This window comes from Boleophthalmus pectinirostris, unplaced genomic scaffold (assembly GCF_026225935.1).
Source record: "Boleophthalmus pectinirostris isolate CB_2022bp ecotype Guang Dong unplaced genomic scaffold, ASM2622593v1 HiC_scaffold_21, whole genome shotgun sequence".
NCBI lineage: Eukaryota > Metazoa > Chordata > Actinopteri > Gobiiformes > Gobiidae > Boleophthalmus > Boleophthalmus pectinirostris.
In genome coordinates, this window is record NW_026571175.1 from 34379929 (window position 1) to 34397897 (window position 17969).

Sequence of the window (17969 nt, forward strand, 5' to 3'; positions counted from 1 at the left end):
CTACTACTTCTTCAAATAAACATGTTCATTCTTGATGTTGTAAATTCCATTATTATCTCAGCTCCACGTGTAATTAAACACAACTACACAAGATAACACGTGTTTGACATCGAGTCTGACCTCTAGATTGTATAAAGAAGATTATATAATGTATATTAAATATATTTGACTGATTTGTATTTATTTGTATCTTTCATGTCTTGTTATGTTTATTTGGTGATTAATCTACCCTCAAAATGATCCAATTTTCCTGTTATCTGCTGTAGTCTCTTCCAGTTTGGGGGTTACAGCCCCGAGTGTCCGATCACCACAGGCACCACTGATGCCTTCACTTTCCAGACTTTCTCCAGCTCCTCCTTGAGCCCCTGGTATTTCTCTAGTTTCTCTTGTTCCTTTTTCCCGATATTACCATCACTTGGTATTGCGATGTCCACCACCACGGCTCTGCTCTGTTTCTTCTGCACCACCACTGTCTGGTTGGTCCATCACCATCCTGTCCGTCTGTATCAGGAAGTCCCACAGGATCTTGGCTCGTTCGTTCTCCACATCTTGACCTTGGAGTCTCCAGCCTGTACTCTGCACAGATGTTTCTGTACACTATGCCCTTATGCCACTTGGTTATGTCGCTCCATGTTTGCTTTCCCTGCAGCATCTTACACCTGCAGTTCTGTGCTGGACTGTCTCAGGAGCCTCTTTGCACAACCTACACCGTGGTAGTAGATCTGGATGAGTATCTCTGTGTGTCCTTCAGTCCAACCCTCTCAAGCCACTGGGAGGATTTCTTGATATAAGCTACTTCAGTTATGTTTCGGTGGTACACCCCACTGTCTGAGACATTCTCTGAGCATGAGCATATATATTTTTTGAGTAATGTTTGTAGAGAATATTTGTAGAGAAAATTTCTCTACAAGAGTTCAAGTCCACTGGTTCGATGTGCAGTATCCTTTGGTATTACTAACATCTGTTCTGCTGAAGTAGGAGTACAAGACAATGCTTTTTTTGTTTGTTTTTATTTTCCTTCCTGCCCTTACCCTCTTACATCTCTTCCGTTTTATTACTTACTCATACACACACACACACTCGCCCTCCCATGTAAGAACAGAAGGAACCTTGATGTTTGCACTGTCTAATGTCTTTTACTGTTTTTACTGTCTCTAACATCACAATAAAATTAAACAGACATTGCATACAATCTGATAAAAGGTTATTTATTGAATCAGGAGGTGTTGAGTGACCATAAATTAAACGTACAGTAAAACCACAGCGTCGTACCAGGACTGTGGAAAAGGCAGCAGAACTATAAACAACAATAATAATAATAATAATAAAGACACAAACAGCATTCTCTATGGGAGTCTATGGCAAACACTGCTCAAACATCACACTAATTTATCTTCTGAAGGAAACTTAAGCAGAACCAGCAGATTAAATTTCAAGTAGCAAAGATGTTATTGAAAAATCGCTTAGCAACCAAGGTATTCAATGGCCCCGTAGACAAGTTCACACAAAGCGCAAAGCGGACGTCACTGCACAAGTTACAAGAGCGTTTTGTTAAACTGCTGGTGTGAAATGTTGTGTTATCAAATGAAAGAAGAATGGGTTTTTAGGCATTTTAAAGTATTTCAAAGTACCCAGTGTTGTACATTTTAAAGGTGCACTGTGTAACTTTTCTGGGGGAATGTATGTGCCACTCGTAGGACACCACCAGGCAAAGTTACAGGTCAGATCTGCGGAGAGGAGAACCCGCTCACAGTAAGAAAGCATGTTTTTGTTTTTCATTACACTTTTCTTTAGCTATAAAAACTGTAATTCAATAAATGTAAGACAGACAAGTTAAATGCCATACTGTGGAACATTACAGACAAAGCAGTGTCAGCATACACCACTTATATGTTTCCACAAGGCAAAATTACAGGTCAGATCTGTGGAGAGGAGAACCCGCTCAGTGAAGCTGCTCACAGTAAGAAAGTATGTTTTTAAAGGCATTTTTCTTTAGGATAAAAAAAAAAAACTGTAATTGAATAAATCCAAGATAATTATATTAAATGCCATACTGTGGAACATTTCAGACAAAGAAGTAGTGTCTGTGTACACCACTTGTACATCTCCACCAGGCAAAATTACAGGTCAGATCTGCGGAGAGGAGAACCTGCTCACAGTAAGAAAGTATGTTTTTGTTTTTCATGGCATTTCAGTTTTTTCTTCACCTATAAAAAAAACTGTAAATGAATAAATGCAAGATAATTATGTTAAATGGCATACTGTGGAACATTTCAGACAAAATAGCGTCTGTATACACCACTTGTACGTCTCCACCAGGCAAAGTCACAGGTCAGATCTGTGGAGTGGTGAACCCACTCACAGTTAAGAAAGCATGTTTTTCAAAGTAATAAAGAATTTAATTAATAAAAAGCTAATTAGTTATGCCAAATGCCATACTGTGGAACATTTCAGACAAATTAGTGTCTGTATACCACTGTATACCACTTATACGTCTCCACCAGGCAAAGTTACAGGTCAGATCTGTGGAGAGGTGATGCTGCTCACAGTTAAAAAAGCATGTTTTTCAAAGTAATGTTTTTCAAATTAATAAAAAATATAATTAATAAAAGGCTAAATAGTTATGCCAAATGTCACACTGTGGAACAGTAGTGTCAGAGTAGGTCTCCACCAGGCAAAATTACAGGTCAGATCTGTGGAGAGGTGAACCCGTTCACAGTTAACAAAGCATGTTTTTCAAAGTAGTAAAAGTTGTAATCAATAAACATTAATTAGTTATGTTAAATGCCATACTGTGGAACATTTCAGACAAAGCAGTGTCTGTGTACACCACTTGTAGGTCTCCAAGAGGCAAAGTTACAGGTCAGATCTGTGGAGAGGTGAACCCACTCACAGTTAACAAAGCATGTTTTTCAAAGTAATAAAGAATTTAATTAATAAAAAGCTAATTAGTTATGCCAAATGCCATACTGTGGAACATTTCAGACAAAGTAGTGTCAGAGTAGGTCTCCACCAGGCAAAAGTACAGGTCAGATCTGCGGAGAGGTGAAACTCTCACAGAGAATAAAAAAAAACAAAGCATGTCTTTTAGGTATTTTAAGCAACAAAAAACAGTAATTGAATAAACGATTGTCCAGTTAAATGCCATACTGTGGAACATTTAAGACAAAACAACATAGTGCACCTTTAAAAAGCAGCGTTACGAATATTTAATTATGGGTTTGTTGTAATTTGCTTTGAACATGGCCGCCATAGACTTCCACATTCACATTACAAACTTACAAATTGTATATTGTTGAGAAGTTTCAGGCGATAAAACAAAATTAAATGTGCAAACCTTGTGAGCTTTACAAAAACATTTTAGTCAGTTCAACATTGTGCCTTTGTTTATCTGTGTCTTATGTCACTGGCATCTGCACATTCACAAAAAATATGGCACAAGAATCACAAAAAATTTACAATCTGGAATTAAAGGTCCTGTATTACGCAAAATGGACTCTTGTGAACTTTAAGACGGGTTATAATGTTGTTACCGCCTCAAAAACAAACATGGAGTTGTGTTTTGTTTCATTCACACGAGTAACTTTCCTGGTGTGAGTCTGCCCCCTGCTGGTCTCCATGGAGATGTTACTGCTTTGTCTTGAATGCTCCACAGTGCGGCATTAAGCAAATTTATTATGAAAACAAGTAGGAGACACTATTTGACCAATTTACAAGTCAGATCTGTGAAGAATGCATGTTTTTTTGAGCTATAAAACCACTTGTACTTGAATAAATGCAAGATAAGTTTAATGCCATACTGTGGAATATTCTACGCAAAGCTATATCGTGGAGACCAACCAGAAAAGTTACACAGTGCACCTTTAAATTATTATTATAAAACATCAATTCAACATTATCTCCAAGCTAAAATCCTAAACAATGTTATGAGTTTAGATTTTTCTGTAAAAAAAAAAAATCCAAATTATTCTTACAAATTAACGTGTTGGAATGCTCTCCAAAGCTCAAAATGGTCTGTTCCACCTTGTGATGTCATCGTGAGGCGGTAGTTTTCAAGTTAAACAGCTCCTTTTACTCATTTTAGTTCAGTAGAAATTGGCAATTCCAGGACTGAAATTATCCAAATGATTCTAGTGAAGGTGTTTGGAGTTTAAAAACACAGCGCAGCACGACATCAGAAGGCGGAACAGAGTGTTTTCCTGTTTGAGAAGAGTAAACAGTAAATGCAAACAAACGAAACGCAACTCCAGGTCTGTTTGTGATGACGAAACGACATTATAATAGACCAGAAAAACAGAAAAGAAAAGTACTATGCGCCCTTTAATCAGCTTTGAAGCCCGTATATCGTGAACTGTAAGGCTGTAAACATTGCAAAGTCTTGGAGTCGTCACGGAGATAAATGAACATTCAACGTGCGCAGACCTGAACAAATCTTAAAACAGCCCCTTTAGCAAAATGTACCCGGTTGGCTTTGTACAGTCAAGGCAAAAGAATAACAAAAGCTAATCTAAAAATATAAAACATTAGCAGTGGCTTTTTGGCTGTACAGCACTTTAGTGATTAAAACATTGCACTCGACTTGTTTGCGGTTTTTCATGACCGATAAGCTCTACTGATACTTTTTGGGCCGGTATTTAGCTCAAAAATGTTGTACAAACTCGTCCAGAACCTGCTTTTACTACAAACTGTGCAGAGTCCAGTGTAGTCACGTTTTCGCAGTACCCTTTTTGGACTAAAGTGTTCAAACAAAGCTTATCTAGGGCAAACAAAACATCGATCTCTGCTGGAGATTTACAGCCGATATCCGATACACTAAAAAGGTAAAATATCGGCCCAATATCGGTCTATCTCTACATTGCACGTGTACTTGGTTGCACGTTGTCCCTCGTTAGTGTTTTTTCCAACTCTATAACTCCTAAGTTCAACTCTTAAAGGTTCTATATTATGCAAAATTAACTCTTGCGAGGTTTAAATCATGTTATAAAGTTGTTGCCTCATTAAATTTTTTTCTTTTATTCACACATGTTTGAGAAATGATGTTTTATTTTTTGTCTGTCTACATCTTCAAAGCTCAAAATGCTCCATTCCAACTTCACATCTAACTTTGAACTTTTGTTCAAGAGAGATAATCAAATTCAGGGCTGAAATCGTCCAAATGATTCTACTGATCATGGGTGTGTGGCGTTTAAAAACACAATGGAGCACTTCCTGTATTACCACATGACATCACAAGTTGGAACGGAGAGTTTCCCGTTTGAGAAAAGAACTCTCTGTTTGTGTTAAACATGTGTGAATTAAACAAAACAAAACTCCAGACTGTGATAAAGAAACAACACTATAACCTAAAACAGAAAAGGTACACCATGTAACTTTGCTGGTCTCCATGGAGATGTTAAAGCTTTGTCTTGAATGCTCCACAGTTAAACTAATTTATTACAGAAACAAGTAGGTGACACAATTTGACCAATTTACAGGTCAAATCTGTGAAGAATACATGTTTTTCAAGGTATTTTTGAGCTATAAAAACACTTGTATTTGAATAAATGGCAGTTAAATTTAATGCCATACTGTGGAACATTCTACGCAAAGTTACATCATGGAGACGAACCAGAAAAGTTACATAGTGCATCTTAAATTATTATAGTGAAAACATCTGTTCAACACATCATCTGACGCTATCTCAAAGCTAAAATCCTAAACAATTCTGATCTGATTTTGAACTTTTACATCCAAATGTCCAAATTATTTTTACACATTCACGTTTTGTAATACCTAAAGTCTTTTTACAGTGCATAGAAAAAATCGCAGTTAGGAGTGTCACTCTAGTTAAATCAGCCTATGTAAATGCGCCGCTCTGAGGGAAATGTCAGCGCTGGAATGATCACAACAAGTCTGGGAAATTAATCAACTTTTTCAACACAACGGAGCACTTCCTGATCATCCAGTTAAGTAGGTCAGGTGTGTTTTTGATGAGGAAATATGACGGCATGGACAGAAGCTCGAAAATATCTAGGATTTAAATCCTACCAAAAAAAAAAAAACACAAAAAGACTAAATTAATTTAAATCTCTTCGGCTATGTGTTGTTGGTATTCATTTCAAAATTCTGTAGATTTGTTTTTGTCTAATGAAACTGCATTCTTGTCAGGTGATCGGGCAAGTAACTTTACATGAAAGATCAGAAGAACAGCAAAACAGCGAAGAACAGCGAAGAACAGCAAAAACAGCGAAGAACAGCGGCTGGAATTCCAACATATTCAAAATGTCGGCCTTTTGGCATTCCACAAGGGTCTATCTTAGGACCACTCCTTTTTCCTTTCCGGCATGTCTGTGGTTTGTGCTTCATGGACAGTGATGGGAAGAATATTTTTGAACATGTATTTCCATTACAGAATACCAAATACCTGCATTAAAATGGATTTTCTAACGCATTCTGATACATAGTTCGGTTGGTCGGCATTACTCGCCAGAAACTAAAGTGTGCCATATCCACAGGCATCATCTGATCATACAAGACGTCAAAATAAAATTGAAAATAACCCACTAAACAAAATGTAATATAAAACAAACAAACAAACAAAAAAAACGATTCCTTACATTCCTTTCACACCAGAACATTCACATACTGCATATTAAGAGAAACAGCCCCACATAACACCTGATTCTACCTATGCACATCTGGTACGGACGGTGCCCAGTGTACGGTGTTTTTTGGTGACACTATGAATGTCATGCAATGAAGTCTGATACAGGACTCTGGTCTCTGTGCAGTATAGTCTTTAGTCCCACTGTAGGGGTGTAGTCTCTGAACATGGAGGTCTGGTACAGCTGAGGGAATGACTTCTTGTCCTACGGGAAACAAACAAAAAAAACATGTGAGTTAAACAAATGCATTTGAATATTTAAATGTCCTATATTGCATTACGTAAAATTGACTCTTGTGAGCTTTGAGCCAATGTTTTGAGACCTGGAGAATCCGTTTATCATTTGTTCATGAATTTTTCAAAATAAAACCAAAAATAAGAAAACAAACAAAAAAATAAATAAAAACTTCATTATTTGTCTCCAAAACCATAATGAAAAATGGATAACGATTCATTTTTTCAGTTTTTGATTTTGTGTTTAAATGAAAAATGGAAAAAAACAGATAATGACCGTTTTCCCGTTTCCGTGACTTAAACTGATGCCAGACTTTTGCGCCGCATATGAACTAAAACAGGACTGAATCAGGACTAAACCAGGACTGAACTGTTTTCAGTTCCAGTCTCAGTCCTGGTCTCAATCCCGGTCTGGTCCTCGTCTCAGTCCTGGTGTCAGTTTTGGTCTTGTCCTGGTCTCAGTCCCGGTCTCAGTCCTGGTCCTACACTCAGTCTGGTCTGGTCCCAGTCTCAGTCCTGGTCTGGTCCCTGTCTCAGTCCCGGACCTGGTTTAGTCCTGGTTTAGTCCTGGTTTAGTCCGTATGTGGCGCAAAAGTCCAGCATCACAGTTTAAGTCATTGAAACAGGAAACAACCTTTATCCATTTTTTTCCATTATTCAACATAAAATCGTAAACTGGAAAAAAACATAAAAAATCATTATCAGATTTTTTCATTTTGGTTTTGGAGACAAATAATGAAGAAAACAGTTCTTTTTCTTTTTTTTTTGGTTTTATATTGAAAAAAGATTGAACAAATAATGTTTTGAATGTTTTGTTTCATTCACATGTTTGAGTAACTCTTTACTGTTAGTCTCTCTACATCTCAAAAGCTCAAAATGCTCTGTTCCACCTGTTCCAGTGGCCTTTTAACTTGTTTAGTAGAGATTGGCAATTCTTCTCTGTGGCCAGCCCAAACTCTGGAACGCTCTGCCCCCTCACGTCCGAACAGCCCCACAGTGGAGTGTTTTAAGTCTCGTCTTAAAACCCACTTTTATTCTCTGTCTTTCAACACTGCGTGGGTTATGTGGTCCTCTGTGTCTTTTATTTATTTTACTTATTTATTGCTATTTTAAGATTTTTACGGTTTTTGCTTTTATTTTGATTACACTGGTTTTATTGTGGAGGTGTTCCGGGCATGTCCCACCGGAAGGAGGCCCCGGGGAAGACCCAGGACACGCTGGAGGGACTATGTCTCACGGCTGGGAGAGCTGGTATTGTCCCTTTTGTCACGTTTAATGAATTTTGCAGGTCATGTGGTCCAGCACGGGACTAAGAATGGAAATTAGCTTTTTCCTGCATTAACGTTTTCCTGCAAATGAGCTTTTTCCTGCATACTTCCAAGTACATGTTTGTCCTTTGTATTGTCCCTTTAAAAATAAATACATACATACACAATGTATTTTTCTGAACTTTTTTTAAATGTAGAATAAAAACAGTATTTCGTTGCTTCTGGAAGAATTTATGGAACTTAAAAAAAATTGCAGGCAGCCTTTGTGATTTACTATTTGCATCCATTCAAATTACAGTTTTTGTTTTGATTGAGACTACTCTTCCAGCTCTACCCGACAGTAACCTCTGTTCAGAGTTTTTGCAGTGACAAATTTCCATTTTTTGATTTTATCTTTCTAGATTTGAATGTTCTAAACCAGCCCAGCGGATCGGAAAATACCCCTGAGGAAAACAAGATAAAATGGAACACAAAAACATTATTGCAGCACTGATATGACCTATTTTTAGAGGAAAGAACTTGCCATATTTTTGGTGTAAATCATGCCATACTCCTTGTCTCCATGGAGATGTTAATACTTTGCCTATAATGTTTCACAGTACGGCATTAAACCGATCCATCACGCAAAAAACAGACGTTAAACTAAAGATAAAATGGAACACAAAAACAATATTGCAGTACTGATTATGGCCTATTTTTAGACAAAAGAACTTGCTGCAATGTTTACTTTTTTGCAATCTGCTTGTCTCCATGGCGATGTCACTACTTTGCCCATAATGTTTCACAGTACGGCATTAAACCGACCCCTCTTATATAAAATACCTTGAAATACATGATACTTTCTCCATAAATCTGTCCTGTAATTTGGCCTGGTGGTGTCACTTCTTGCTAGTATCCATAGAGATAAAGTAGATTTAATGCCATACTCTGACACTTTCCAGACTAGACGAAAAACAGACGTTAAAATAAAGATAAAATGAAACACAAACACAATATTGCAGTACTGATTATGACCTATTTTTAGACGAAAGAACTTGCCATAGTTATGAAAAGGGGTATGCAAAAATCTCAAAATATCAATATATCGTATCATTCAATGTGATGATACAGTATCGGTATCATGGGCTGCTGTATCGATATATCGCCAAAGAGTATATTTTGGTATATTTTACAAAATTATTTTGTTACAGAGCTACAGTTTTGTTGTTTCTTTAGTGGAAGGAAACTCATTTATGCGGCACGTTTGACATTTCCACTGTTTTGATGATTAAAATGTTTGTGTTTCATATGAACTTTGCACAAGAAGTGGTTTAACAAAGACAGTTAGTATCACAGACAGATTTAACCTTTATTTTTAATTGAACCATATCAAATCGATTTAAAATATATCGTATCAAATCGAAAGTGCCCTGCATCGAGGTATGTATCATATCAGCAACTTCTTAATGACACCCAGCCCTAGAACACATTTTTGAAGGTGCAATATTTATTTTTTTCGGTGTAAAACATGCCATCTGCTTGTCTCCATGGCGATATCTTTGCCGATAATGTTTCACTTTACGGCATTAAACCGATCCATTTTATATAAAATACCTTGAAATACTGGATACATACTCCACAGATTTGTACTTTGGCCTGGTGGCGTCACTTGTATCCAAAGAGATAAGACAAATATTCTAGACTAAGCAAAAAAAAAAAACAGAAAAGTGACGTAATGTACCTTTAAATAAGTTATCAGTTGATCGTTTGTTTAGCTTAAAGAGCCTGGAATGTTCCGCAGAACGACATTAAACAGCTCTACCTTACATTTATTCAACTATAAGTGGTTTTATAGCTCAAAAATACCTAGAAAAACACAAAACAGACATTCTGACTGTGAGCGGGGTTGCCTCCCCACAGATCTGAACTGTAACTTGGTCTGGTTTGGTCTCCATGAAGATAGAAAGGTTCAATGCCATAATGTGAAACCTTCCAGACAAAGTAATAACATGAAGAAAAGCATTTGACGGACACTCCACCAGAAAAGTGACATAATACACATTTATGTTTTTGCGTTATTATTTTTGTGTTTGTGTTGCGTTGCCATGGCGTCTGTTGAAAGATGGCATGTGCACAATTTCCAGCTTGTTTCGTGGTTGCTTTAAAGTACACTCTGTTTTATTATTTCATCATTTTTCTAATACGTGTAATGCTTTTCTGTTATGTAACTAGGTGTGGGTTGAAATCGCGCTCAAGATGTGTGCGTACCAGCCCGGAGAATACGTCTGGAGACCTGCTGCCTCATTCCTCACTCCTGTCAGCCTGTTGAATCAAAAATCGCGATTCAACTGAGTGATTTGAAAAGCTGATGAGGCTGAGATTTGGCAAAGATTTTTTTTTAAAAGTGTGTCCTCAAGAAATATTTAAAAGTGCACAATGTACCAATTATTCTCATGTGTTTTGGAAGTGTATTCAAACTACGGTAAACCTTTTTGGGCAAATATTGCAACCGTAACAGAAGAGGTATTTGGCTATAAAATCCAGGGGTTATGTACTTGGGCTTGTTGCATGAAAACAGTATTAGAACTGAGCACTTCTATTTGTTTATGATGCTCTTGGCTCGCAAGAAAGAAATAACAAGGAACTGGCTGAAGGATGACCCTTTGAAATTGCAACAATGAATAGATATAATGGAGGAAATTTATGTGATGGAAAAAATAACTTATTATTTTGATTCAAAGTTGGTACATTTGAGAAGCAACGGTCAAAATGGTCTATTTACAAAGCTCACTCCAATGTATGATGCATTTTATTTTTGGAGTTTTTGGCATTCTTTTCTGTTCATTTGTTAGAAAAAGCACAAATAAAAAGTGCACTATATAACTTTTGTTGGGGGTCCGTCTACAGCTATCTCATTGACTGAAATGTTCCACAGTATGACATTAAACCGCTCTATGTTACATTTATTAAACAACAGGTGGTTTTACAGCTCAAAAATACCTAGAAAAACAGGCATTCTGACTGTGAGCGGGGTCGTCTCTCCACAGATCTGACCTGTAACTTGGTCTGGTTTGGTCTCCATGAAGATAGAAATGTTTAATGCCATACTGTGAAACATTCCAGTCAAAATAATCACACAAAGAAAAGCATTTGACAGACCCTTCACCAGAAAAGTTACACAATGCACCTTTAACACTAGAATCAACAATTCCTGTTGAAGTAGGCCTGTCATAAAACATCTTGAACTGCATTATTTTGCTTAAGTAAATACAAATGATAAAAGATAATATTCAAACTAAGCCATAAAGCAGAATTACACACAAAAAATATTCTAAATTTACAAAATGTTGTGGTGTGTAACAATATGAGTCATAGAAGTTCTTATTTCAGCCTTCTACAGCTAAAACGTGCATTGTGTAACTTTTATTATCATAGAGACCAAACCAGACCAAGTTATCGGTCAGATCTGTGGAGAGGCGACGCCGCTCACAGTAAGAACGCCTGTTTTTCTAGGTATTTTTGAGCTATAAAACCACCTGTAATTGAAAAAATGTGAACTAGAGCTGTTTAATGTCACACTGTGGAACATTTGAAGCAGAGCAATGACATTCACTAGAATAGTGCAAAAAAAAAAGTGATTGTACGATTAATACTGACCTCCAAAAATATCATTGTTCAATGTGTCATATTTTGAACAATAAGTTGATGAGCGTATTTATCGTGACAGGCCCATACCAAGAATGTTAAATTAAATTACTCTATTCTCAGATCTGTTATAATGTTATTTCCTCGTCACAAACACATCTGGAGTTGTGTTTTGTTTCATTCACACATGTATAACACACAAACTGCAGATTTAGGCTGAGTTCTTCTCTCAAATGGAAAACACTCTGTTCTACTGGAAGGTAACAACATTATAACACGGCTTAAAGCTCACAAGAGGTAATTTTGTGTACTATAGGAGCTTTAATAACTTGAACAGAGCATGCTATAGAGCGGATTCCACACAAACCTAATTTAGAAAAGCGTTAACTTCATCGCTCGTTCACACATTTCTCAACTGTTGTGAACGGTGAACCACAGAGACACTTCGAGTTTAACCTTTGAACTGAACTTTTGCGCACCATCATTACAACACTAACCGCCTTTGTCTTTATGATACTTACGAAACCTGAGACCTAGAATAGAAAAGAGAAATTAAACTATATTAACTCATATTAATCCCATCATTTTTGCACTGTTTTTCCGTACGACCTCTTGTATTTAACTGAAATGTATTTTTATTGTTACTTTATTTCATTTCTATATTTTATTTGATTTTAACTTTTAACATTCAAATCCATACACAAAACACATTTATTTAATGTCCTGATGTTTTAGAATCTGTCCTGCACTGTTTGATTGTTTTTAATTATATGTCTTAATTGTGTTTGAGTGTCTAGAAATGCGCCTTTAAATAAAATGCATTATAAAATTATGCCTTATTTGACCAGACTCTTGATATTTTTGCTATTTATTTAGAATTTACTTTTACAATTTTTATATTTTTTCACTTTGTTATTATAATATATTGTGTTGTGTGAGCTTCTGTGTCCAAATAATTTCCCATGTGAATCAATAAAGTTTGTCTAAGTCTAAATCTGTGTCTAAAATAAGAAACTGTTATGAAAAGTGGTTGCATGGAGATGATGAGAAGTGTGATTTTGAGCCTGGGGTGATCAGACAGAATAGCTCCTTGTGTGTTCTCGGGCCTCGGCTGGTTTCACAGCTCTCAGAGGAGGTCACGCTGGGTTTGCTGAGGTTACACCATCAAAATAACTCAGACTTTGGTTTGCACTGTGACTGTGAACTATGATCAAACCTGTTCTAAAATACACACTTGGAACTGTGGTATGTGAAGTAGAAATCGAAACTTCAGACGTGTTATTATGAATGATTATAGTGTTCTTTTTTATGCAACTTTTTTGGAAGAATTACAGAATTAGAATAGAATAAGGCATACCTAAGCATTTTACGAATTATTTTTCATTAACTGTGGTGGATACCTCTGCCACCACTCCATAGTGTCAATATAATTTCATTTAATTTCATTTACATTAAGTTAATCACATTACACATCAGGGGTGTGCATTGCCTTGAGTCTGACGATACGATACATATCATGATTCGCATATCACGATTCAATATATCACGATATATCCCGATACTAAAACAATGGATGATATATTGCGATTTACCAATAATTACTTCTAATAATACAGTCAACTCCACCTTCACAAGAACACAATTGCATGGAATATAATTTATACACTTTTTAAAATCATGAGAACAATGACAATGACTAATGAATTTTTATGAGAAATATTATTTAAAAAATCAATTCAGATCCATTTTGAAGCGAATTCGAGAATTGTGCAACGAAGTATCACGATATATCACTGAATCGATTTTTTCCTACACCTCTATTGCACATAATTTAATTCCTTTATTTAGACTTATAATCTAATTTGAGTGCACACATTTTAGTTAATTTAAGTCTGATTTACTTACACTTGTTCTTTTTGTTTTTTTGAGCACCAAATAGAGGACCCTCGGGAGACACTATCATGACTCAACAACAAGGGGGAGCACTATTTAGTTAGTTTTAGTTTGCTTAGTTTCCTTTAAAGTCACTTTATTATCACTTATTATTTTTCTGTATTATAATTTGCCTTCCTGTTACTTTGATTAAGTTAGTAGATTAGTTAATTATTTAGTGTAATTTCTCCCTCTTGTGTTTCGCTTTAGTTGGTCCTCAAGTATTTAAACACCTTTGTTCCTTTGTCTGGTCGGGTTAATTTAGTTCTGCTCTGTTTGAATTGAGTTACCACATTTGGGCCCAGCTTGATTTTTGTTAATAATTTGCCTAATTTGAGCCTTTGTTAAATTATCTCCTTTTTTGACTTTATTAAATTTAAACTTATTTTTATACTTTGTCTTTGCCTTCCTGTTTGGTCCACTACATTAATCATTAAAAGTGCAATGTGGAACTTTTCAGGTGGAGACTCTGCAACTTATTTGTGTCATGGAGATGTTGTAGCTTTGCCCAGAATGTTCCGCAGTATAGCATTAAAGGCAATTATCACTTGCACTGATTCAATTACAGGTGTTTTTATTGGTTAGAAATGCCTTGGAAAAGCTTGCATTTGTACTGTGAGTGGGCTCGCTTCTCGGTAGATCTGACCTGTAACATGCCCTGGCAGAAAATGATTTGTCTTAATGCAGATAGACAAGTTTAATGCCGTACTGTGGGACATCTTGAAGAAGACAAGCATATGATGGACGCTCCACCAGAAAACTTACGCAGTGCACCTTTTACTAATCATTTACTAAAAATGGCCTACACATTCACAAGTGAAGAGTTAATTTGTATAAACGGATAACTGCGATATTTAAAAAGTTTTTTAAGATTACCGTACTGTGATTTTAGGATTTCTTTGGATTTAGGATTAGGATTTCTTTGCACAGAAACGTTTTCAAAAGCCAAATACGTTTTACAGCAATCTAAATAATATTCTATCTCTCCTTGATAAAATCCATTATGCATTATTGTCACTGATCTTACTTACTTTTAGCCAATTTTTCAAAACAGAGATATCCGTTTTTGCCACTGAACAAATGTGGATAGGAAGTGTTTTTTACCAATTTTTAAAACATTCATAAACGTTTAAGTAGAAAAAAAAATGGAAATCGATTATTTGATAAGCCGTGTGTGTTTTGGTAAATTATTAATGGTTAATGGACATTTACAAATGATTGGATTTAGGTATGCCTTAGTATAAAGTGTTGACGATAATCAAATGCCCTCTGCACAGAACAACATGACCTGACCTGCGTCTTTTACACAAAAACCTCGCTGTTGCTGTAGTTTAGACTCTACAAACATTCTCATTCTTATCTCAAATGTTAATGCTGCTGGAGAGGTTTAATCTCAATAACTCCACAATCTTTTTATCGTGCAGCCATAAACCTGGAGCAAATTACATAAAGGTGCACTATGTACTGGTAACTTTTCCAATCGGGGGTCCTCTGTCTGTGTTTTTTTTTTTTTTTTGGAGATCTTATTGCTTTGACTTTAAAGGTGCACTGTGCAACTTTTCTGGTGCCTGCTTGTCCTTGATGTTCTTGCTTTGAGCTGAATCTCTGATGGTATAACATTAAACATTTCCATCTTGCATTTATTCATTATGGGTGTTTCTATTGCTCAAAAATACACTAATTAGTTCTGTGAATAGGGGCGCCCCTCCAGAGATCTGAACTGTAATGTAGGGTAGTGCTGCACCTTTAAATGTTTCACACTTTGGCATTACACCTATTAATCTCACAGGGAAAACAGGTGACACCACTAAGCCAGACTGAAACTTTGCATGGACAAACTAGACATGCCAGTGAATTTCTGTAAAAAAATTAAAATATTCTGATCTGGGTTAAAATACTCACCCATTCTTAACTTATCTTCTTCAGCTTTTCTTTGGGAGACATTGGTTTCACGCCTCCCCTGTGCTCCTTAGTGTCCTTTTTCACCTCCACCTTTTCCTTCACCTCCTCTTCCTTCTTCTGCTCCTCCTCTATTCCTCCAAAAAGAACGCTCTGCTTCATGCTCACCGAGATCACCAGCGCCTGTATGATCCCATACACCAGCGTAAACTGCGCCAAATACTCCCTGATCAAACCCAGCAGCCCCGCCATGCCGATAGTGGCCACGAAAAACATGGCCATCCCGTGAAACCACAACCTCAACGCTCCCTGCACGCCCAAAATCTCCACAACGATTTTGGAAGGAGTCGAGACGGTCCACAGAAACCCCACCACGAACAGGTCAAAAAGGTGACGCAGGAAGTTGAAGCAGATGTCGTAATGCTCCGGGATGATTTCCATTTGCCAGCCGGAGACGAAAAGCCTGAACGGGGAAGTGACGGGCGGGGTGGGCGAGGGCGGCGGGGTTCCGTAGATGTCGCTTTCGTGCCGTTTCCTCGGTTGCTGCGTTATTGTTGTTGCTGTTGCTGCTTTCTTTGGCCAGTAGATGTAATACGTCGGAAGCAACTTGCTCCACCATCTAGGCTGAGAACCGTCAGTCTCGTCCTTCCCGGCTTTGAGCTCCTCCACCTCCATTGGCTGGATCTTCTCCGGCGCCTCCCAGAATTCCTCCACGGGACTGTTCAGGTCACTTTTACGCGACCAGCCGAGCCATAACCAAGACGTCCATCCTCTGCTAGGTTTCTTCTCCTCTGCTATTATAGTCGCTTGGGTATGTTGAGTGTCTGGCTTACTGCCCCAAGACCGGACCCAACCCCAAGCTCTTCCCACCACAGCTGTCATGGTAATTTATAGTATCTGCGAGCGACAACAGCTAAGGCGACACTGCTGTTTACCTCACCAGATTGAGCAGTATAAAATGAACAAATGCAGGTATGCGCTGGCAGTCGTTGAGAAAGTGGTAGTACTAGTTCCAAAATTTAGGCCAGTTAAAGGGCGTCTTTGGCCCGCAGACAAGCCAGAGGGTGTGGATGTGCAGTTCCCATAAAAAAGGGGTACCTCCTCCTTTGCATTACATTCACACTTGCCCCACAATGCAAGGTTTAATCTCGGTTTCAGGTCTGCATGTTAATTCTCTTCTCTGTTTTCACCCCCTTCTTGGAAGATTTTGTTGTTTTCCACGTTGCATTGTTGCCTTAAAATGAAAATACTATCTGAAAACTTTGAGATTAAACTTATTTGAAGATTTAAAGAGGAATCCTTGACGCTGATCCCCAGTTATCTGCTGACAAAAGAGAAAAAGTCAGAGAAAGTAGATGCCATTGTTTTGTTTACCCTGTTATTACGACTAGTAGCTGCTCGTAATTTGTATTTTTGTTCCGTAAGTGACACTAAAATCACTTGTAACTCACCTGTGAACATTCCTATGACTATGTAAACAGATAATATAACATAAAGTGCAGTATTTTGACATTTGATCGCTGTCCAAGAACACAAAAGCTAACGTACGTGAACAGCTGAGCGCTCCCTCACCTTTAGCGTCGTTTGGGGATGAAGCTAGCGTTAGCCACGATCCGTCCCGCTAGAATCCAAACTTACTGCAGGCCTGTCGGGTAAAATCGACAATGTCAGGGTGTAAAACGGGGTTACGAGTGATTATAAACGGTGTAAAATCCAGGTGGAGCGGAGGAGCAGCACAGGTACCCCTCCCGTGCTTCCTCCGGATTGTTTTCTCCTAATGAGAGGAGGACAAAGGCGGTGACCGGGAGGAGGACTACCGCTGTGGGAGGGACCTTCAAAATAAAGTCACGCTACTTAACATTTAGATTTAGATTTAGATTTTGACTTAAACTAGGGTGACCAAATGTCCCTATTTACCGGGGACAGTCCCAGTTTTGAGCCCTGTGTCCCCCAAACCATTTATTTGACCCAGTTTTATACAGAAATGTCCCTGGTGTCCCTATTTTGGACTAATTTGATCGAAACCAGGACTAAACTAGGTCTATATCAGGTCTATTTCAGATTTGTTTCAGGTCTAAACCAGGAATAAACCAGGACTAAACTAGGACTAAAATAAAACTATATCAGGTCTAAACCAGGTCTAAACCAGGACTAAACCAGGACTAAACCAGGACTAAACTAGGGCTAAACCAGGACTAAAACAAGACTATTTCAGGTCTAAACCAGGACTTAACTAGGGCTAAAATAGAACTATATCTGGTCTAAAACAGGTCTAAACCAGGACTAAACCACTACTAAACTAGCGTTAAACCAGGACAATTTCACATCTAAACTAGGACTAAACCAGGTCTAAACCAGGACTAGACCAG

At 37.6% G+C, this 17969-nt stretch overlaps 1 protein-coding gene across 2 annotated transcripts; it reads right to left on the minus strand.

The window, feature by feature from the left end:
• Positions 1 to 1187: 1187 nt before the first annotated feature.
• cunh6orf47 (chromosome unknown C6orf47 homolog) lies at positions 1188 to 17392 on the minus strand. 2 transcript variants are annotated; one of them, XM_055157320.1, is made up of 3 exons: positions 17173 to 17392; positions 15604 to 16921; positions 1188 to 6848 (listed from the first exon to the last, which is right to left on the minus strand). In XM_055157320.1, the coding sequence occupies exon 2, from the start codon at positions 16480 to 16482 to the stop codon at positions 15610 to 15612; it is 873 nt and encodes a 290-aa protein (XP_055013295.1). In that variant the 5' UTR covers positions 16483 to 16921; positions 17173 to 17392; the 3' UTR covers positions 1188 to 6848; positions 15604 to 15609. The 2 variants fall into 2 exon arrangements, with proteins under 2 accessions (XP_055013295.1, XP_055013296.1); XM_055157321.1 differs by having other exon boundaries at positions 15604 to 16924.
• Positions 17393 to 17969: the final 577 nt, after the last annotated feature.

What these genes read in the sequence shown, in the direction of transcription:
- cunh6orf47 (XM_055157320.1), bottom strand. Translation starts at nt 16,482, where the DNA reads ATGACAGCTGTGGTGGGAAGAGCTTGGGGTTGGGTCCGGTCTTGGGGC.